This window comes from Borostomias antarcticus (assembly GCF_949987555.1).
Source record: "Borostomias antarcticus genome assembly, chromosome: 10".
NCBI lineage: Eukaryota > Metazoa > Chordata > Actinopteri > Stomiiformes > Stomiidae > Borostomias > Borostomias antarcticus.
In genome coordinates, this window is record NC_140243.1 from 26,105,621 (window position 1) to 26,129,483 (window position 23,863).

At 41.7% G+C, this 23,863-nt stretch overlaps 1 protein-coding gene across 1 annotated transcript in view; it reads left to right on the forward strand.

The window, feature by feature from the left end:
- The window catches only part of LOC311314346 (meprin A subunit beta-like), a gene marked incomplete at both ends in the record, with an annotated part of 45,067 nt that extends 27,874 nt beyond the window's left edge, over positions 1-17,193 (forward strand). The window contains 5 exons of the mRNA XM_084444683.1: positions 5,409-5,507; positions 6,318-6,416; positions 6,697-6,705; positions 16,734-16,980; positions 17,149-17,193. Coding sequence (XP_084300809.1) covers positions 5,409-5,507; positions 6,318-6,416; positions 6,697-6,705; positions 16,734-16,980; positions 17,149-17,193 — 499 coding nt within the window. The remainder of the gene's footprint in view (positions 1-5,408; positions 5,508-6,317; positions 6,417-6,696; positions 6,706-16,733; positions 16,981-17,148) is intronic.
- Between the last annotated feature and the right edge of the window lie 6,670 nt (positions 17,194-23,863).

Sequence of the window (23,863 nt, forward strand, 5' to 3'; positions counted from 1 at the left end):
AGGTGGCGCTATAAGCATGACGCAATACTGACACATAGATGTGTTCAGGACTGAACCGTCATGAAGCGTGAGATATATCGGACAAATTGGATAATGTATGGAGGAGTTATGAGGACTTCCTGTTTCACCAATAGGTGGCGCTATAAGTATGACGCAATACTGACACATAGATGTGTTCAGGACAGAACCGTCATGAAGCGTGAGATATATCGGACAAATTGGATAATGTATGGAGGAGTTATGAGGACTTCCTGTTTCACCAATAGGTGGCGCTATAAGTATGACGCAATACTGACACATAGATGTGTTCAGGACAGAACCGTCATGAAGCGTGAGATAAATCGGACAAATCGGATAATGTATGGAGGAGTTATGAGGACTTCCTGTTTCACCAATAGGTGGCGCTATAAGTATGACGCAATACTGACACATAGATGTGTTCAGGACAGAACCGTCATGAAGCGTGAGATATATCGGACAAATTGGATAATGTATGGAGGAGTTATGAGGACTTCCTGTTTCACCAATAGGTGGCGCTGTAGGTATGACGCAATACTGACTTACAGAAGTGTTCAAGATGCGACCTTCATCAAGCATGAGCAATTTGGAGTAAATCGGATAACGTATGTAGGAGTTATGAGTACTTCCTGTTTCACCAGTAGGTGGCGCTGTAAGTGTGACTCAATACCGACGCATAGATGCGTTCAGAAGGTGACCTTCATGAAGCGTCAGCAATTTGGTGCAAATCGGATGATGTATGCAGTAGTTCTGAGGACTTCCTGTTTCACCAATAGGTGGCGCTATAAGTATGACGCAATACTGACACATAGATGTGTTCAGGACAGAACCGTCATGAAGCGTGAGATATATCGGACAAATTGGGTAATGTATGTAGGAGTTATGAGGACTTCCTGTTTCACCAATAGGTGGCGCTATAAGTATCACGCAATACTGACACATAGATGTGTTCAGGACAGAACCGTCATGAAGCGTGAGATATATCGGACAAATCGGATAATGTATGGAGGAGTTATGAGGACTTCCTGTTTCACCAATAGGTGGCGCTATAAGTATGATGCAATACTGACACATAGATGTGTTCAGGACAGAACCGTCATGAAGCGTGAGATATATCGGACAAATCCGATAATGTATGGAGGAGTTATGGGGACTTCCTGTTTCACCAATAGGTGGCGCTATAAGTATGATGCAATACTGACACATAGATGTGTTCAGGACAGAACCGTCATGAAGCGTGAGATATATCGGACAAATTGGATAATGTATGTAGTAGTTATGAGGACTTCCTGTTTCACCAATAGGTGGCGCTATAAGTATGATGCAATACTGACACATAGATGTGTTCAGGACAGAACCTTCATGAAGCGTGAGATATATCGGACGAATTGGATAATGTATGGAGGAGTTATGAGGACTTCCTGTTTCACCAATAGGTGGCGCTATAAGTATGATGCAATACTGACACATAGATGTGTTCAGGACAGAACCGTCATGAAGCGTGAGATATATCGGACAAATTGGATAATGTATGTAGTAGTTATGAGGACTTCCTGTTTCACCAATAGGTGGCGCTATAAGTATGACGCAATACTGACACATAGATGTGTTCAGGACAGAACCGTCATGAAGCGTGAGATATATCCGACAAATCGGATAATGTATGGAGGAGTTATGGGGACATCCTGTTTCACCAATAGGTGGCGCTATAAGTATGACGCAATACTGACACATAGATGTGTTCAGGACAGAACCGTCATGAAGCGTGAGATATATCGGACAAATCGGATAATGTATGGAGGAGTTATGAGGACTTCCTGTTTCACCAATAGGTGGCGCTATAAGTATGACGCAATACTGACACATAGATGTGTTCAGGACAGAACCGTCATGAAGCGTGAGATATATCGGACAAATCGGATAATGTATGGAGGAGTTATGGGGACTTCCTGTTTCACCAATAGGTGGCGCTATAAGTATGACGCAATACTGACACATAGATGTGTTCAGGACAGAACCGTCATGAAGCATGAGATATATCGGACAAATTGGATAATTTATGGAGGAGTTATGAGGACTTCCTGTTTCACCAATAGGTGGCGCTATAAGTATGACGCAATACTGACACATAGATGTGTTCAGGACAGAACCGTCATGAAGCGTGAGATATATCGGACAAATTGGATAATGTATGGAGGAGTTATGAGGACTTCCTGTTTCACCAATAGGTGGCGCTATAAGTATGACGCAATACTGACACATAGATGTGTTCAGGACAGAACCGTCATGAAGCGTGAGATATATCGGATTAATTGGATAATGTATGGAGGAGTTATGAGGACTTCCTGTTTCACCAATAGGTGGCGCTATAAGTATGACGCAATACTGACACATAGATGTGTTCAGGACAGAACCGTCATGAAGCGTGAGATATATCGGACAAATTGGATAATGTATGGAGGAGTTATGAGGACTTCGTGTTTTATGGCGAAATGTCAAACTTTGGCAGGGCGCCACGGCAAGGGTGTTTGGTGAAAACTCAATTTTTTTGATAACTTTTGATCACAAAGGTCTTAAGATGAAGCTGACCCGATATGAAGTTGATCGGATGAAATCTGTAGGAGGAGTTCGTCGAAGTACGAGGCATGGAAATGGTCAAAACAAGGACAAAATGGCACATTAAGAGCAAAATGGCGGACTTCCTGTTGCATGTTGGGTATAGCTCCAAGAGACATTTAAGTGTGGCTCGATGAAATACATATGCCCACCGAATTTCGTTAGCCTACATCAAACTGAAAGGTGGGGCTCGCCATTTGAAACTTTCCAGGGGGCGCTCTTGAGCCGTTTTGCCACGCCCATTTCCGTCACCCATGAATTATCAAATTTTTCACCGGGACTGACGTATCTGCAAAGTTTCATCCGTTTTCATCGATGTTCAGGCCGCCTAAAAGGCATTTGTTTGGAGTAAAGGAGAAGAAGGAGAATAATAATAATCCTTCGAGTTTCAATAGGGCCTCGCACCGCCAGTGCTCGGGCCCTAACTAGTGCTGCGAGCAGCAGTGAGCGGGCCCTCGCACCCCATGCGGGTCGGGGTGTGGCGCCGTCAAAGGGTGTGCTATTTCGGTGTCCAGTACTGAGAGAAACTTCCTGTCACCAGTAGGTGGCGCTCTAAGCGTGACTCAATACCGATGCATAGATGTGTTCAGGACAGTACCTTGATGAAGCGTGAGAAATGTTGTGTAAATCAGACAATGTATGTAGGAGTTATGATGACTTCCTGTAAGCAGTAGGTGGCGCTATTAGTATGACCCAATGCTCACGCACAGATGTGTTCAGGATGCGACCTTCAACAACCCTGAGCAATTTGGAGTAAATGGGATAACGTATGTAGAAGTTATGAGGACTTCCTGCTTGACCTGTAGGCGGCGCTATAAGTATGACTCAATACTGACCTACAGATGTGTTCAGGATGTGACCTTCATCAACCCTGAGCAATTAGGAGTAAATGGGATAACATATGTAGGAGTTATCAGTACTTCCTGTTTCACCAGTAGGTGGCGCTGTAAGTGTGACTCAATACCGACGCATAGATGTGTTCAGAATGTCACCTTCATGAAGCATCAGGAATTTGGTGCAAATCGGATGATGTATGCAGGAGTTATGAGGACTTCCTGTTTCACCAATAGGTGGCGCTATAAGTATGACGCAATACTGACACATAGATGTGTTCAGGACAGAACCGTCATGAAGCGTGAGATATATCGGACAAATTGGATAATGTATGGAGGAGTTATGAGGACTTCCTGTTTCACCAATAGGTGGCGCTATAAGTATGACGCAATACTGACACATAGATGTGTTCAGGACAGAACCGTCATGAAGCGTGAGATATATCGGACAAATTGGATAATGTATGGAGGAGTTATGAGGACTTCCTGTTTCACCAATAGGTGGCGCTATAAGCATGACGCAATACTGACACATAGATGTGTTCAGGACTGAACCGTCATGAAGCGTGAGATATATCGGACAAATTGGATAATGTATGGAGGAGTTATGAGGACTTCCTGTTTCACCAATAGGTGGCGCTATAAGTATGACGCAATACTGACACATAGATGTGTTCAGGACAGAACCGTCATGAAGCGTGAGATATATCGGACAAATTGGATAATGTATGGAGGAGTTATGAGGACTTCCTGTTTCACCAATAGGTGGCGCTATAAGTATGACGCAATACTGACACATAGATGTGTTCAGGACAGAACCGTCATGAAGCGTGAGATAAATCGGACAAATCGGATAATGTATGGAGGAGTTATGAGGACTTCCTGTTTCACCAATAGGTGGCGCTATAAGTATGACGCAATACTGACACATAGATGTGTTCAGGACAGAACCGTCATGAAGCGTGAGATATATCGGACAAATTGGATAATGTATGGAGGAGTTATGAGGACTTCGTGTTTTTTGGCGAAATGTCAAACTTTGGCGGGGCGCCACGGCAAGGGTGTGTGGTGAAAACTCAATTTTTTGATAACTTTTGATCACAAGGGTCTTAAGATGAAGCTGACCGAATATGAAGTTGATCGGATGAAATCTGTAGGAGGAGTTCGTTGAAGTACGAGGCATGGAAATGGTCAAAACAAGGACAAAATGGCACATTAAGAGCAAAATGGCGGACTTCCTGTTGCATGTTGGGTATAGCTCCAAGAGACATTTAAGTGTGGCTCGATGAAATACATATGCCCACCGAATTTCGTTAGCCTACATCAAACTGAAAGGTGGGGCTCGCCATTTTAAACTTTCCAGGGGGCGCTCTTGAGCCGTTTTGCCACGCCCATTTCCGTCACCCATGAATTATCAAATTTTTCACCGGGACTGACGTATCTGCAAAGTTTCATCCGTTTTCATCGATGTTCAGGCCGCCTAAAAGGCATTTGTTTGGAGTAAAGGAGAAGGAGAAGAAGGAGAATAATAATCCTTCGAGTTTCAATAGGGCCTCGCACCGCCAGTGCTCGGGCCCTAACAAGAAGGTAGAATAATAATAATAATCCTTCGAGTTTCAATAGGGCCTCGCACCGCCTGTGCTCGGGCCCTAATAAATGCTTTATAGTGTGCACTTATTATAAAGTGTAAATGTTATGCTCATAGCTAGCTACTGCTGTTGGTTCTGTTGTATCTAGCTAGCTAGGTAGCTCAGAGAGCAGAGCCAAAGAGCACCCGTTCAGCTGACCCCAGCTGTGTCAAACCCAGCTGCTCATGTACTGGCTACTGATAAACTGCAATGGTGATCCACCACCAGTGTATTTTTGATGTCGCCTCTAAGTATGGGCGCTCTAAACCTACTTTTGGTAATCTCATTAACATTCCTCTATCCTTCATTGTAGATTCACTACCACTACTCTGGCTCCTCCAACAACCACCACTCATCCCCCTCTAACAACCACCACGCTGCCCCCTCCAACAACAACTGATGAAGATAACAGGTACTGACAACCTCCAGATTATTGCCAGCCACTAGTTTTGCAACATAAATAGACAAACTGAGAAACTCTTGGAAGGAAGCTCCGTAGTAGATAGTTTACACTTTAAATCAACTCCCACATAATACTTTACCAACGGCCTAGTAAATGCCTTATAACTACTTGAATTCATCACAAATTACAGCATTATTAAGTGTTTATAAAGCATCTATTAACCCACTTACTAGCTGTGTGCATGTCTAATTCATTTCATGCGTAAATGCATGCATAAGGTACTTATAGTTTGTAAATCATTAATTTCCACGTTATAAACAACCTGATGAACCATTAACAACTCATGAAAAACCTGTTTAATTGATATGATACGTAATTTACAAATGGTAAATGCATTGTTTATGAAGTAGGAAAAAACAGTGAATAAACACATTTAATATTAACTTATTAATGAAGAATAAAACCTTTATAAATGTATGAATACATGTCGTTATAATGTGTAATAATGAATGAATAACGCTTTATGAATGATGAATTAAGTATTAATAAATGCTTTATAGTGTGCACTTATTATAAAGTGTAAACGTTATGCTCATAGCTAGCTACTGCTGTTGGTTCTGTCGTATCTAGCTAGCTAGGTAGCTCAGAGAGCAGAGCCAAAGAGCACCCGTTCAGCTGACCCCAGCTGTGTCAAACACAGCTGCTCATAAACTGCAATGGTGATACACCACCAGTATATGTTGGATGTCGCCTCTAAGTATGGGGACCCTAAACCTACTTTTGGTAATCTTGTTAACATTCCTCTATCCTTCATTGTAGATTCACTACCACCACTCTGGCTCCTCCAACAACCACCACTCATCCTCCTCTAACAACCACCAAGCTGCCCCCTACAACAACAACTGATGAAGATAACGGGTACTGACAACCTCCAGATTATTGCCAGCCACTAGTTTTGCACATAAATAGACAAACTCTGAGAAACTCTTGGAAGGAATCTCCCTAGTATACAGACGTTGGTTTCATTAATTGTAATATGTTCTGTAAGATATCAAAATGGTATGCACAGGGCTACTGATTAAAATGTCTGATTTAAGTAACGCATGCTGTTACGGCCCTTGGTCTGGCTTGGGTTTGTGTGTGCGTGTGTGTTTGTTTCATTCCCTCTGTTCCCTCCCCCCACTCTCACTCCATTCAGGTGCCGTTGGTGAGTCCAGTCCAATCATCCTTCATTCCATCCAGCTGCGGTTGACCAATCAGCTGCTACCTCACCACCTTAGTATTGTTTAGTATTGACCCTTTTAGACAGTGGGCCGACCGTGTTTTTCGTTTAGTTGATTGACCTGTATCGACAGAGTACACGATTTTTTGCGTGTGATACCTAGTATTTCTAATAAGTCTAATAAAATTTGTTGGCAGCTCTGATGTGATCATAGTTTTCCGGAAACTTACATTTTAATCGTCTGTTCTTCTGGCACATCGCGGGACAGCTCCCGCTGATAAACCAATCAGAATTTGCATACGGCTTACTAAGGCCCCCAAAATGTAAACACCAGACAGCATGGGTGCCGCTGGGAACCTAAGAATGCAAGCTAGGATGTCAAGATCGTTGGTAAAGGCAGTAACTAAAATGCTATTTGTAGCAATCCCGAATGTGATTCATAATGATGGACTGTCTCAGAACAGAGGCGTTAGGGCCAGCAATGATAGGAGGAAGACGGAGGAAGCAAGGCCTGGGTCCAGCTGGACGCCATACAGGAGGGGGAGGGGTGGTTATCATCATAAACCAAGGGACCAAGGAAGAGTATATGGGAGAGATTGGAGTAGAGAGGGAGGGCAGTCCACTAAATCAATGGTTGATATGCTGAGACATAGCGGATACGAAGTGACCTCCCCACATACCAGAGGGAGATGGCAATAAGACATATGAAAGGATCCCTTCTTAGCTAAGTCTCCTTATCAGCCTCTAAGCCTGGGAAGGTGAGAGGCAGCCCCTGTGACCCCCCCTTAATAGGATAGGTCTGGCGTTTATCAGAAGAGGACAAAGAAGCTATGTTTAGAGGGAACTAACTGTCCTTAATGTGTAATGATGACAATAACAGTATAATCCATTAGTAAAAATACAGTTGAATATCATTTATTGGAAATGTAGACAAGACAGAACTGACTATTAATCAACATGTATGTGTTAGTCAAAAATCAACTATGTAACTTTGTAGAAATATATGACAAGCATGTAATAGTTAGAAAATGTATTCATGTATTAACTGTCTGGATATATAAGTAATGCTTAAAACCAGAGTTTAATAAGTTGTTAGTTAGACAATTCATTTTGATGAATGGTAACTTGTATTTTCCATGCTGTGGGTGTGAGAGAGATAACCTGAATGCAAGAAGTGTTAACCAATCAGGAGGGGAGAGTGACGAAAGGAAAGTGAGAGCTAAACATGGGATTAAAAGGGGCAGAAGGAGAAGGAGGCACTTTTTCTTTCCATCACCAGAGGATTGGGAGAAGTCAGCAGCTGAGAACCTGGGATGTATTTTCCATGTAAACTGGATTATTTGTATAACCTCACAAAGTTTTATAAAGATTCTTACTTCAACACCAGATATTTTCTTCTTGCCTTTATTGATTTGGTGAGTGTCAAAATGTTTTGGTTGAGTAATTGAAGTAATGATTGAAATGTAGATAACAGGTTTTACAGCAGGGCAATTGGGCCCCAGCCGAAGCCAGCTACAAGGAGCCAGGCTTATGGAGAAGGTTGTGTCTGTTTTGTCTTTGAAAGAATTCACCTCTGAGCTGAGAGAAAAGCTTGAACAGAGGTCTGAATTAAATGGTACTGCTCTGATAAAGAGAGAGAGAGCATTAGAGGACAAACTCATGTGGGAGATGCATTTTAAGAGAGGCTATGACTGTTTGACTCATGTGATGGTAGTTTAAAGCAGTAACATATAAGCTTCATGAACCACGGATAACAATAAAACCTGGTGAGAGTTGGTAATAAAGGTTATATAAGCCGTGGCAGGGAATTTACATAAATAAGCCATCACATTGAGATCGAAAAGTCGAAAATTCTACTCTTTGACACTATTAAAACTCTTAACTCCCGGTGTAATGTTTTCATTTTGTTGTATTTATGTTGATGTTGGTATATTTTCTCTTCCCGATGTCTTTATATTGTGATGCTAAAAGCTTGCTAGCACTGAACCATTGAGTGCTATATCGCTCTATAAAGCTCTAGCAAGCATGAAGCAATGTCAAGAGGGCAGTCTTCCTTTTATCCAAACTGGCACCATTTTATTCTCTGCCCCACAGGTGCCCACCTCTATAAAACAGATCAGTGTCAACTGGCAAGTCTTGGTAACTTACGTCTCTCAAACATCCCAGTCAGGTGCCCTCTTCTTCAACCCCCCCCATTGTCATTAAGGAGAAATATGGAGTGCTGCATGCATTTTCATGGTTGTAGAGAGTCCAAAATTATAACATTTTCAGAGGCAAGTTGGATAAAATTAATGTGTAAATAGTTCTTTACAGTGGGTTAATATACAGTGCCCAGAAAGTGAAATTGCAGAAAGGGCTGTTAAAAACAATAATTTGCAAGAGGACAGTCAAATTCCAGATGGGCCAGCAAATGCAGGGTACCACAGAGAATGCTACATGCAATATGCTAATGTTAGAAACATAGAAAGAGCCTGCGAAAGGAAAGAAAAGACAATACAGAAGACCAGAGGTTTGTACCAAATTTAATCTTATTACATAAACATGATACATGATCATTTCATTTCTTGGCTTGTGGTGACAACAAAGAAAACCTCCAACAGTTTCTCTTTGAGACATGGTCTAAGTCCAGCAAAGAGCAACTTCAAGACATCACTTTGATAGTTGGACATGGGTCTGAGTGTCATGTGATCAGAGTCAACAGCAGTGGCACAGAGCTTGAGGTTTTCCCACTACAAACACTGTTCTCAATACAGGAGGAAGCAGACACCCGACTGTTGCTTCACTGTGCCAATGCCTCACAGTATAGTTCACATGTTGTGATCAGCAGTCCCGACACTGATGTGTTCATACTAGCCATCGCTCTCTGCAAGGAAATAGGAGCAAACCTGTTCTTTCACACAGGGAAAGGGGCAAACGCACGCACCATATCTGTCCATAGGATACACAGCCACCTTGGTGATGAAGTCTGTAATGCACTGCTTGGCCTCCACTGTTTCACAGGCTGTGATGCAGTGAGTGTGTTCTATGGTAATGGAAAAGTCAAGGCAGTAAAGATACTTGAGTCCAGCAGAGAGCATTGTGTCACATTCCAAACATTGGGAACAGCTTTCCAACTACCAGAAGAGCTGTTTGAACAAACAGAGGCATTAACCTGTGACCCATATGACCTTAAAGGCTGTAGGGGATGTCAATTTTGCAAGGTGTCAAATGTTTAAGAGCGGAAAGTGCAATGACAGAAGTCTACCTCCAAATTAGGACGCATCGCATGAACACACTCAGCGGGCAAACTACCAGGCAGCCATATACAGGAGGTCCCTGTAGAGCCAGCCATACATCCCTCCACCAATGAACTATGGCTGGAAGATAGAGGGAGACGTCTTTGAGATCGACTGGATGTCACTTCCTCCAGCCCCAGTTGGAATCTTGGAGCTTGTGTACTGCTCCTCAAAAAAACACAATGTGTGAAAGGAAGATGCACATGTAAATCCAGCGACCTACCATGTACCGACATGTGTCTTTGTTTGGACTACCAAAACACTGTTACCTACTGTAGGTGTAGTAAAGCAGGCTGAAGTACCTGCATATCTGGATGATTACCTAGGCACTGCATGATTATCACTACAAAAAGTAGGCTACCCCTGACATGCTACCAGTGGATCAAGACCCATACACACATTTTTATTTCTGTTTTTATTTTTTATAAGGCTTGTAAACAGCAATGATTCTAACCTGTTATGTAATAAATGTTCTCTTCTATGCCAATCTATGTCTAGTGGTGTGGTCAATTATAGGCTAGGCATGTGACAACACTAACGTACAGTCTTGGGTGTTGTATGTTTGTGGTGGTTTGGTTTCCACCACCACTTCCAACTACAACATGCTACACCGGGCAGGAATAGGCAGCAACTTAAATTAGTGATGACATTTGTTGTTTTCTAGTATCTTGCTACAGCCTAGCTATTAGACTGCTTCTTGTTAGCTAACCTGGATGTGCCTCAGCAACCAAAACTTATACTAGTGCTAAATATACTGCATCAACGATCAGTTAGGACTAACAACAGATCATATATCAATAATTAATATTACAGTTAAGCGAAACCTTACCTGAGTGTAGTCACAACGTTAGCTATCCGCATGGAAGGAACATGTCATGAACCCTTGAATTTCTTGCTCCAATGAAGAAGAGGAAACGAAACATATTCAATGACATAGCAACCTCAAGGTACTCAAAGTGAGAGGCTGGGAGATAGTACTCAAAGCAGACAAGCCTTGGGTGCGTTCAAATTCAGCTAACAGAGGTGAACGTTCGTCGCAAACATGTTTTCTCCAAACGGTCACATTTGAACGGCTTTTAATGAACGTTCCAAATAGTTTGCATAAACGCAACAATCTCCATGGGAGCACATCTCCAGTAAGCCTGGGTCCATTGTGATCCTCGTTCTGTTACTGGCGAACTACCTCTCCAGACTGTTAGCTTCTGTTAGCAAACGTTTGCGGCTAACACAAAGCTAACGGAAAATACTTTGCTAACGTTCGCAAACGTTTGCTGTGTTCGCTGAATTTGAACGCTGATCTTCATCTTGTGGATGGAACATTGAAGAAGATCGATATAATTAGCCACAACTACAAGTTAAAGGACACGAAAGAACCGGTGTTAACTTCCTACTCTTCGATTCAGAGGAATATCATTGGTGAGTGTCAAGTCACGTGACACTTTAGTGAATTTTGGTTGGTTCTACAGCCAGGCCCCTTTCGTTGTAGTCCGCCGTACATCCTAACTTCGTAAGGCTAAATGTAATTTTCATAAAACTATAATCGAGTTGGGATTGCCAACAAACGGAAACATGTTTTTTTAAAAGCCACGTACTTTATGTGAAAAAATCAGCTACTCTTGGCGAATCTCGATACTTTCAGAAACTAGAGCAGATAGCCAGCTTCGGCCCATCATCTATTTGTTAAATTAGTTGACTGTTTGTTAATCTTAGTTAGTAGCCACACTATCCTTGTACTTTTTATATTTTTTCTTAGTCGTTTGTCTATGTTATGGTCCTTATACTTGTATATTAGTTTTCTGTTAAGTTTGTTAATTATTCCTTAGTGTCGTCACTCGCCCAGGGGGCAAAGGACAGGTAAGCTACCCATGGGTATACACAGCTCAAGTAGTTTACCTCCTGTTATGTACACCAGGTTAGGAGCGTGTGCCACCTGTGTAAGTTTTCATAGTTAGGGAAGGTTTTTGTTTAGGGGGGTTAGGGAAGTGGATTTTACTGTGTTCTTTTGTTTGGCACCGTTCTTAGTCCCTTTGTTCCCTGTGGAGTAGGTATTTTGTGTTAGTAATAAATATATTTTTTATATATTTATTCTGTCTACTGCCTCCTGTGTCCTGCCTCACTACGCCTAGCACACCACACCCTCTAGGGGACGTAACACATGCCAATGGTCAAAATCCAAAATTCAAGCCTGCTTCCGATATTGCGCAACCAATTGGATTGTATAAAGGCACTAAATAAAGTCAAGTTGCATCACTGTTTTCGGTGGCCTAATGGTCTCGACAGGTGTTTGCACTGCAGTAGATCAGGGATCAAAACGACCCATGTGCAATAAAAAACAACAACACTGCAGACTAGTTGAAATCAATCGCAATTGCATTGCCAGCCTTAATATCTCATTAGTAAATGCTGTGTAAAGCATAGATCGTTTACACTTTAAATCCACTCCCACATACTACTTTACCAACGGCCTAGTAAATGCTTTACTTGAATTCATCACGAATTACAGCATTATTAAGTGTTTATGAAGCATATATTAACCCACTTACTAACCGTGTGTGCATGTTGTAATGGATTTTAACTGATCTAGTCAAAAAGGATTCACCAAGATTCGCTCAAAAGGTTAAGTCTGGTTTATTGAGAAAACAATACGAGCGCAAGGACTTCCTGGACAACGCAACAAGAGTGGTTCATCCAAGGAAGTGAATTCAAAGCTTGTCATGCACAGTCTTATATTCAAGCAAAACACAGGTACAGGGCTTTGAGGATGTGATTGGCTAACTCATTGCACGTCATATGAAATGGCAGGCGTGGCCGAGTATACAGACATGTGACATGAGAAAAGGCGGCAATTTCTTGGAGACAAAGGGACAAAGGATGGTTATTCTGGAGTAGACATTTCTAGGTGTGTGGACCTCCTGGAGGCCACCCTGTCTATGTGAACAGTTGAGGGAGGTGGTGAATTACAAAAGGAGAGAGAGAACAAAGGTTTAAGGTGTTTGGAATAGAAAGGTCTTGAGGCCAGATGTAAATTCTATGACAATGTATAATTCATTTCATGGATAAATGCATGCATAAAGCAGACCTGCCAACCCTGAAGAATGTTTTTGAGTACCACTTTATCACGAAAAACCTTTCAGCGCATGTACATGTTGTACGGCCAAAAACGTACATAACACATAGTATATTTCGGATAGCTGACTCAGTGTTTCCTGTGGAATTGATCTCTTGGTGTGGTGGTGCCAAGCTCAAGAACGCCAAATTAGAGAGGATTTCTATATCAATGCGGGGATCTGGGGGCCCTCCCCCAGAAAAAAAGATTCCTGTATTCTGGTGACCTTTAAAGAACGAAAATAACAAAATCGTGAAACGTAGGCCAACAGTATTCTGAAACAGCATGTTTACATGAAATATTCTTTCTTTAATTTTGAGTTATGGGGTGAGAATAATAGATAGAATGTTTTATTTAATAAAAATGTATGTTTGATGCCCATTGATGCTTAACTGCATACTCATACCGTCTAAATCATCAGCAGAGGTGCAAACCGATCACAGGTGAAAAAGGTGACAAACATGCAAACCCATACATAGATCAAACAAATGACCTATTTTGGATTAAAAACGGCTTTTTTCACCTAAAGGTGTCAAATCTGCACCCCTGATCAGACTGTCTTTCTAATCTCTCATCTTCACTCTCTCCTGTCTCCTTCCTTCTCCTCTCAACAACCTCTATCCTCTCCTCTCTCACCTGTCCCACCACTCTGCTGGTTACTTTTTTGCCTTTACATGACTAGTGAATAAGTAAGCTAGCTAAGCTTGCAAACACATAGCCTACATAACTACATAACCAGTGTTTCCCATTGTAAGACATTCGCTAGCTAGCCAGAGAAGTTGTGCGTGTGTGTGTGTGCGCGCGCGCGCGGCTAGCTAACGAGGCTGTCAACTAGAGCGAGGGGAGATAGGTTGAAATAACGGTTCACTGCAAAGCATATAACGTTAGCTAGCGGTATCGAGATTGTACCTTTCTATATTTGATGAAACTGTGGCGGTAGACCCATAGCTATACTGTGCTGCCGACAGTTTAACTTACTGGGAAACACTGGTAGCTAGCCAGAGATAGAAGTTGTGCGCGTAGCAAGGGGGGCTAACAAGGCTGCCAGCTAGAGTGAGGGGAGACAGGTTGAAATAACGGGTGCACTGCAAAGCATATAACGTTAGCTAGCGGTATCGAGATTGTGTTTTTCCATATTTGATGAAACTGTGGCGGTAGACTCGTAGCTTAACTGTGCTGCCGACAGTTTAACTTAGCTGCCGGGAAACACTGGTAGCTAGCCAGTGATAGAAGTTGTGCGCGTAGCAAGTGGGACTAGTCTAGCTAACTAACGAGGCTGTCAGCTAGTGAGGGGAGACAGCTTGAAATAACAGGGTGCACTGATGCAAAGCATAAAACGTTAGCTAGTGGTGTTGAGATTGTACTTTTCCATATTTGATGAAACTGTGGCGGTAGACACATAGCTAAATCTGTGCTGCCGACATTAACTTACTGGGAAACACTGGTAACGTCTAGCTACCTCAACGTGAATTGTAGGCTACACATTCCCCCAGTCCGTTTAACGTTACCTTTGCCAAGCAGAATTGCAAGAGCCATCCTCAGCCAGACGCAGCGATGAGGGGGAACGATCTAGGAACGATTTGCGCTTGCGAGCTGGGCAACTGCTGACTGACTGTTGCATTCCCGTTTGCAAAAATCACCCGACGCTATGATTGGTCCAACTCAAACGACTCAAATGAGGCTAAATGCTTATTGGCATAGATTTGAGAAGCCGACTAAAAAATAAAAACACAAACAACCACCGCTTTTTGCGTACTTTACAGTGACAAATCGTACCAGCGTACCATACAGTAAAAATGCGTGCCCGCTACGCAAAATGCGTACATGTTGGCAGGTCTGCATAAAGTACTCATAAGTAGTTTGTCAATCATTAACTTCCACATTACATAACATTACATAACAGTCATTTAGCAGACACTTTTATCCACAGCGACTAACAATAATTGCATTTAACGTAGGGAAAGCCAATGTACTACTACTTGCCAGAACTCACAAGTGCATCTTCCTTCTAAAACAAGTGACTAAAAGCATAATCTAGTGCTGAAGGCAAAGTGCAAGAATACCAATCTAAAGTACGTTATAAACAACCTGATGAACCATTAACAACTCATGAAAAACGTGTTTGTAATTGATATGATACGTCATTTACAAATGGTAAATGCATTGTTTATGAAGTATGAAAAGAAACACTGAATTAAACACATTTTACATTAGTAAATGCTGTGTAAAGCATAGATAGTTTACACTTTAAATCAACTCCCACAAAATACTTTACCAACGGCCTAGTAAATGCTTCATAACTACTTGAATTCATCACGAATTACAGCATTATTAAGTGTTTATAAAGCATCTATTAACCCACTTACTAACCATGTGTGCATGTCTAATTCATTTCATGGATAAATGCATGCATAAAGTACTTAAAGTTTTACAAATCATTATCTTCCACGTTATAAACAACCTGATGAACCATTAACAACAACAATAGCTACCGTAAGTAGTTCCGCTTCCTGAATCCCATCTGCGGATTGATCTACACATCTACAACGATCGTGTCAATACAAGTCAATGGATTTCATAAAATGATAAATAAAACCCTACAGGATTCATACGTTGTGGCAAATTTGATGTCAAAACACCAACGGACACCAATTACCCCCTCGGTGAGCTTCTTGTCTTTGAAATCGAGAGTTTAACATGTTTTTGAATGATTTTTCAAGATGCCCATCCACATCCATTGTATGACCAAAACGGTGGTAGAGCAATTATCAACTTTCTCGAAAATGCTAGGTTTGTCAATGTTTTGATCTGAATCATTGTATATGATCATAAGTAACCTTAAAACAGGGCTAAACATGCATTTTACCTTTACTACTCCTTTAAGTAGTAAACCAATTTTCGTGACAATCGGAGCATGTTTAAAATCAAGCCTCCTGATTGGCTGTTGCAAACAACATGGCTGTCTTAAGGGAGCATCCCCCTAGGTGCTCATCGATTTTCATGCCGATCGGAGAAAGTTAAAAATCAAGTGTTCTGATTGGCCAAAGAAACCCGTAGGCCATCCAGCAATGGGTAGACCATCCACCTGAAAGACTATAAGTCTAATCAAAAGAGGTGAACTAAGAACACCACCTAACACCTGTGAGGGGCCTCTCCCCTCTAGAGCACGCCACCCCACAAATCTGGTGAGACTCCGCCCTATATGGACAGCAGGGATGGACTGTACAGTACACCCCTCTTCTGGAATGAATTGCTACTCAAATGGACAACAAGTTTCCCATTTGGGACATTGTACTGTAAACCCCCCTTCTGGAATGAATTGCTACTTAAATGGACAAGTTTCCCATTTGGGCCATTGAACAGTAAACCTCCCTTCTGGAATGAACTGAAAGTTTCCCATTTGATTAATGATACGAGACTGCCATCTACTGGAATTGACACTTCGGTACAAGTAAGTAAACAAAATGGACACAAGTTTCCCGAAGTGTACCATTCAACGCATGTGGAAGCGGACACCTCATTTCATTTGAGGCCACATTTGTCCACGGTCAATACATCGTGCTATCCAAATGGGGTCCACGGGGGAAACATTCCCTCAGGTATACTGAGGCATGGTAATGCTTCACCCCCAGCTGCCGTAATACCTGCTTAAATATATGGGAAGCGAAGGGGATGGAGATGGGCTTGACTCCTGTGCCGCATCATACTGTGGTGCTGGATTGGGAGCTGGTGCAGGGTGCTGTTCCTGTCGGGGTGCACCCTGCGTTGCCACTCAAAGGAGTGGATATGATTCTGGGCAATGATCTGGCTGCTAACGCCGTGTGGGCCGATGTGCCACCAACCAACAGTGGTTGTGTCCAGGCCGCTGCCGTCCGGAGGGTGGGATGAAAGTGGTCTAGGTTTTCCAGAGGGTTTTCCAGCCTGCGCTGTGACACGAGCACAGAGCCGCGAACTGTCTGCCCCTGGCCTGCCTGTTTTGGGGGATGGTTCCAGTATGGTGCCGGAGTATGTCGGTTCCCTGCCTGATCTTCCTCCATCTGTTTCTAGGGAAGATTGGGTGAAGGCTCAGAAGGAGGATTCGTCTCTGTATGATTTGTGGAGTGAAGTGTTGTTAATGGCGGTTATTTATGCACTGACCAAAGAACTTGGCCCACAACAAGGCCCTTCCTACAGGCAGGTGTCAGTTCTCTGCATGGATGTATTAATAGAACTGGATACAGCCACTCCATTCACTGGCCGCTATCAAAAGTGAAGGCCTATTGAACCGCAACATATTGGCAATTTTTCATCGTTTGACGTATATCCGGTGCCTTTTGCCTGGATAAAAAAAAGAATGTCTCCAATGGATATATTTGACAAAAACAGGTTAATATGCAAGCCGGTTTTCATTGCTAACTCAACGCGGGGAGAACCGGGAACGCCCATCTACATTACACATGATAGTGAATCTGTTCGTGGACGCGCGTAGGCCAGAAAAGCACAACTGCGCAAGTACAAAAGGCACCGGACATACGTCATACAATGAAAATTTGACAAGATGGCGCAGTTCAATAGGCCTTCACTTTTGAGTTCGAACCCTGGGGGCTTGGTTCTCTGGTAACTGGCAACCCCACCAGGTTACAGAATGTGCCCTCGAGCAGACCTCCAACCATGTTTAAACAAAACAAACAGGTGCCTGTAAAGTAGAACAAAAGAGAAGCAGAGTGGCAGCAAGAGCGTGAGAGACCCATTGTGAGCCTGGGGCGTGGCCTTTGAACCCCACCAATGCACCGGGCCAGGTGCACCGGGTTGGCTCTGCCGGGGATGAGAGGCAGATTAGTAATTAAGATGGTCAACACTCACACCCAGCAACATGTCCCTAGATGGCACCACAGAGGGCCAACACAGAGGGATCTACACATGTTGTGATTTTGTCTTAGAACACTCAACTCAGGAACCTAAATTGCTTTAGCTGATAAGTGAGTGGAATTTAATGTGAAAACATTAGCACAGCCAGCTTAAATATAAAACAAACCTTTCTGAGATTTAAGTACAGAAAGTGTGGGAGTAGGCTACAGAAAGTACTTAAACTGCAAAAATAGTAATGATAAATATTATAAAAAACAATATACAAGTAATCTAAAATCTGTATTGTGCTCAGTCATTACACAACAGCCAATGACATGAAAGAGAAGATCAAACATCTAACCGCTATCACTAAACTTCCTTATCATCTTACCACCACTTAACAAAGGCACAAATGTCACTGTGGAGATTATTGTGTCGGACATATTTTCTTTGTTAGTGGCCCTGCTTGCCGTCCTTACTGCACCTGTGTAGAGTTATGTACAGTTGACGAATCGCTGTGTCATAGCGCACGGTTCGGGTATACTGTATGTGTCATACCGATAGTGTTTCAAGCTCCTCTAAGAGAAGTAGCTGTTGGTTCTCCCAAAAGTAGCTAAAAGTAGCTACATGACATAATCAACTAATTTGCATAATATGCAATTCTGAAAGAGGCAAAATAAATAGAAAAGGCTGACCAGGTAGTTTACAAACTAACTATTTAGTCCAGAGCCAATACAGATTTTGGTACCACCTATCTAAGGTGACCAAAGAATATTGGTATTTCTGTTTTCCAACATGTCTGTAGTTTATATTTTGGTATGATAACCATGCCTATCTAGTAGCTTAATGCTGGATCAAAATACATTATCTCAACACACCCACACCCCAGTATCCCACCTTCACTACAATAGGCACTAGCACTAAATGTTAACAAACGTTAGCTCCATCCATATATTAAAAACCTACCTCATGGAATTTAATTTCAAACGTTTATTTATACTCATAAAGCACTGAGGTTTCCCTCATTTACAGGGTTGATGAGTTCACACAGATACACAAATATCAACAGAGCAAAATACAATATAGAATAATCAATGTTTAATCCACTGGAATTAGGAGTAATGTGAACTACAGTAACCAAAACAAGCTAACAGAAGCCCTATATGTGAGGAATGTAACAAACTGGACCAACTGGTAAAAGCAGCAGTGGGAGGAGTTGAGGTTAGATATGATTGACAGATGACATTATGATCAAATGCAGTTCCTCATATCTAAAATGGTGTCATACCTAAAAGTACCTCATGAGACATTCCTAAACCCAAAGGAATGAAAGGTCACAACAGGTGATGACAAGATCAAAAAGGAAGTAGAGAGGCTGGTATCTGGTTTCTATCTTCAGAAGTGTTTGTTTGAAAGCGAACCCATAGATACAGTATCTCCAACATAAAAAAAGAGAACAGGGGAATGGAGTTAAAATGATGAATCCTTCGTTTTATTGACACATAAGACAGACAGACAGGCACACAGTGCTTTGATACTCTCACCTGTCATTTGGATGAACTCTGAGCATTTATCCTCCCAATTTCTCTTCTGTTCATTCACAGCACATCTTTTAACACACAAACTTTAAACAACAGCACAATTGGTCAATTTAGTTAAGATAACCCAAAGGCACTCCACCTCTGGGCCATAAACTCAGGTTTCTGATTTGGGAGTCAGATCGTTGCATGGGCCAATTTAGAACCCATTCAGAGCCGCCCACACATGGCTGCCCACTCACCTCCATTCATTTGGACTTGTTTAATCATGGATTTGAATTAGATAGTTACTGTATGCTCATAGCTAGCTAGAATACTGCTGTTGGTTCTGTCATATCTAGCTAGCTCGGTAGCTCAGAGAGCAGAGCCAAAGAGCACCCGTTCAGCTGACCCCAGCTGTGTCAAACCAAGCTGCTCATAAACTGCAACGGTGATGCATCACCAGTATATTTTTGACATTTGCCGCCTCTAAGTATTGGCGCCCTAATGTCACTGTACACGCTTTTCGTTACACATGACACTCATATGGCTTTTCTCCTGTGTGAATTCCAAGTAAAGCACGATTTTGAATTTTACAAAAGTCATTAAACTTTATAGTGTGTGCTATGTTTTGAACTATAACCTTTTTCCATTTAGCAATGTCTTATTATTTCTGGCCTCATGGACTGCAGTTGAAATTTAGCTTTTTTGCTTAGACTGACACCTTTACCCCTGTGGTTGATTAATATGTACTGTCCCTGTTCAAATAAATAAATAAAATGAATTGAAATGAAGCTACAAGGCTGGAGAGGTTATCATGTATTAATATTTTCATATTGACCCTATTAACATTCTGGCACCACTAATGTTTGGATCATAATCTGGATTAGCCCCTGGAATACATGATGTGCATTAGGGGGTTTGCATAGCGTAACTATGCATATATAACATGCATATACTATGCATAATAACTGTTGCACAGTAGAAATGTAATGTTGTTATTGGACTGTAATATTACTATTCTGACGTCCTATTTGCTCATGAAGCTCACCATCAGATTCTGTCTCAGAGGGGTCTGTGGTCAAGCTGAACTGCCTGGACATCTGCAGCTGGATTTGGGAGTTCTGGTCCAGAGACAGGAAGGTCACCTGCCTCCAAGGACAAGGCCACTGGAGCAGGTCATCATACTGACCAGACACCAGACGCAGAGCCAGGCCAAAATAGCTCCTACACAACCTGGAGTACAGCCGTGGGCTGAACAGAAATTAAAGTAAAGTAGAACAACTGAAACAACTAAACCAAACCAAATAATAGAATATACGATGGGGTGTGAACGTCAGTGACAGGGGCGTCGTTTGGGTATGGCAAGCTATGGCATTCGCTATACCTTGAGTTCTAGACAAATTTAAATTTTTAATCTGAAATATGTTTTGTCATTTTATGGGATTTTATCCGCTCTACACATACAGGCATACATTTGTTTGCACCACACCTCCAACTGACTCATTAGTATTGTGGGCGAGTAGTGCGTGAATAGAATAGTCTACAGTCCGACCTCACCAAACATAACTACAAATCCACGTGAGTGTTCGTCTGTCATTCTCAGGTGGGTTGATTAAAATGTAACATGAACAAGTCCATGTCATGTTTTGTCTGTCACTATATTATAAGAACACGTGTTATTTTAGTGAAAAAACTGACTTAACGTCACGCGCGAATCGAGCTATCTAACTAACGTTAGGGTAATCAATCGCTAATTTACATAGGCTAGGTCTATGTCAACCATGTTGCCTCTATTCTCAATCATTTCAATCAATGACCCCCCCCCCCCACTAACTTGTGTGAGTAGCCTAATTTATGGATTTGAGTAGCTAAATCTATAATGTTTTGTGTTGATAATTTGTTTCTAAGAAGACTGAACCAGGTCCACCTGCTCAAACAGATTGCAGCAAGTGCAGTAGCAACAGCAGTGACAGTGCCAGTGACCATGATGAGACCAGTCCAGTTCAGTGTAGCAATGAAGGCATGGACATTAGTACTTCCAAAAACACCTCTCCGGTACAACCTTTATGTCAGTTTCCCATTAGGAATGGGAGAAGATTCAATACCCAGCTATACAAAGCATATGATTGGATTGAATACTCAGTAAAAAAAAAGACAGTGCAGTTGTGGCACCAAGATTGACTATTGCACAATTGATTCTACTTTTTTTCCTCCCCATCCATGGGAGGGACGGGGAAGAGCAGTGATTGGTTCGGGTTAGGCACAAGGGATGATAACGATTGCCAATTGGTTAGGTTCAGGCAGAGTCATCACGCCAAGGGATAAAGATGGCAGCGCCTACACAAGCGGCATGCGCCTCGCCCATAGGAGAGCCCTATTAAAGAGCCTAAAGAAGACCTTGTTACGGTAGAGATTTGTTTTCATATGGGTATACTGTATGTAGTTTAATGGTACAGTATAAATTATTGTTGTAGTAGCAAATGGGGTTCGCTAGTTAGTAAGGACGGCTAGCAGGTGACGACAGCTAGTCATTTGCATTTTCCTGGCTTGTCTGAGAAGTCTATTCCTGAACCACATCAAATTATGTGACAATGCATCTTACACAGTAAGTTTTTAAAAAAAAAGTAACGAGTAATGTAACGAGTAGTGTAACTAATCACTTTCTCCAGGGAGTAATCAAGTAAAGTAAGGCATTACTTATTTTGTTTAAGTAATGTGTAATATGTAATACATTACTTTTTTGAGTAACGACCCCCAACACTGGTTCTTACTGTACCTGTCCCCAGGTTAAGATCTGAAACCGGTTGCTGCAGACTGAACAATATGTACAGTTGACTTGACATGAGCAATTATCTGTTCCAACCCCTTTTTTTCATAATACGGTGTCTTAATATATCTATATCCAGGTAGATCATAGCAAGACCATGCACTTTTCATACTTAATAAACAATTTATTTACCATTTGTAAATTACGTATCATATCAATTACAAACAACTTGATTTGTTAATGGTTCATCAGGTTGTTTATAAATGCATGAATAAATAGTTTGTCAGTCATCAACTTCCAAATTATGAACAACCTGATGAACCATTAACAACTCAACTTATTGGCTTATTAAGAAATGCCTTAATAAACACACCTTATCTAGTCCGCAGCAATATCTTCTAAATATTATATGAATAAATAAGCATATTTACCACCCTGCGAACTCCATGACTACACCTGATGCACTACTCAAAGAAGAGCTTCAGCAATGGTGATGGCCCAAAGTACAAGGATGTGATTGGTCAACATCTGGATACGAGCGTCAATTATGCCCTTAAGCTAAATTTGCTGTACGGATGTGGAAAGTGGTGAATGGAAGGCTAATCACAGGACAGAGGAGCGAGAATATAGTCTTTATCTTACTGATTACATCAAACTGCCAACTCTTTCCTGTTTGTTATTTTCCTCTGCAGATCGATCTATAGTGTTTATGGAACATTCTGGCTAGGGATAAATGGGTATACATCCACTTCCCTGTATAGTAATACAAGATATCTATCACACAGAATGTCTTAAGAAAGCACGGAAAATGGTAAAAGACAACAGCCTATTGTTAGTCGCTTTGGATAAAAGCGTCTGCTAAATGACTGTAATGTAATGTAATGTAACAGCCACCCAGGCTGTGGACTGTTCTCGCTGCTGCAGAATGTGAGCTCGCGAAATCAGGATTGTCTCACAAGGCTAGAATAGTGCACCTGATATCACTGTGGGTCTGAATTTATCAGAGTAGGAGTGCTAATATAGCACCAGAGCCCCCTCTTCACATTGTATTCAAGTTCAAATTCAAGTAGGTTTATTAGTCATATGTACTGTACATGGTATGGGTAAATGAGTGTGAAATAGCAAATAGTACAATTATTCCAGAGCACTGATTTCAAAAGTATGGTTCCAGCAGTCATGCAAGACTTCATAACTACAATTAGTCCCATTCGGGTAAAGCATAGCAATGCCATGCAGCAATGCACCATCATAATCTTTAGAATGTGGCTTGAGAACCTGTTCTTCTTGAGGCACAGAGGAAAACAGTACAAGTGTAATCTTTTCGCTGATCAGGGGTGTTTATCCAGCATTTGATCTTTGAGGTAAGAGTATGGTTCATATTGTGGTACTGTGGTATAAGAATTGTTGGAGCCAATTTAAGTTGTTGAACGTACTGATTTCTTGATCCTATTTCCTATTTGAATTATGATGAATTGATGGAGTTGAAGTTTATGAAATTTATGAATTGAATTATGAATTATTAGTAAATATTGTGGTTTGGATCCAAATTATTTACTTTGTTGATTATGCACTGTTGATTTATATGTAGTTTACTATTGTCTCTGGTTTGAATTATTAATTATTATTAAGCGAGAAGTTGTTGGAATCA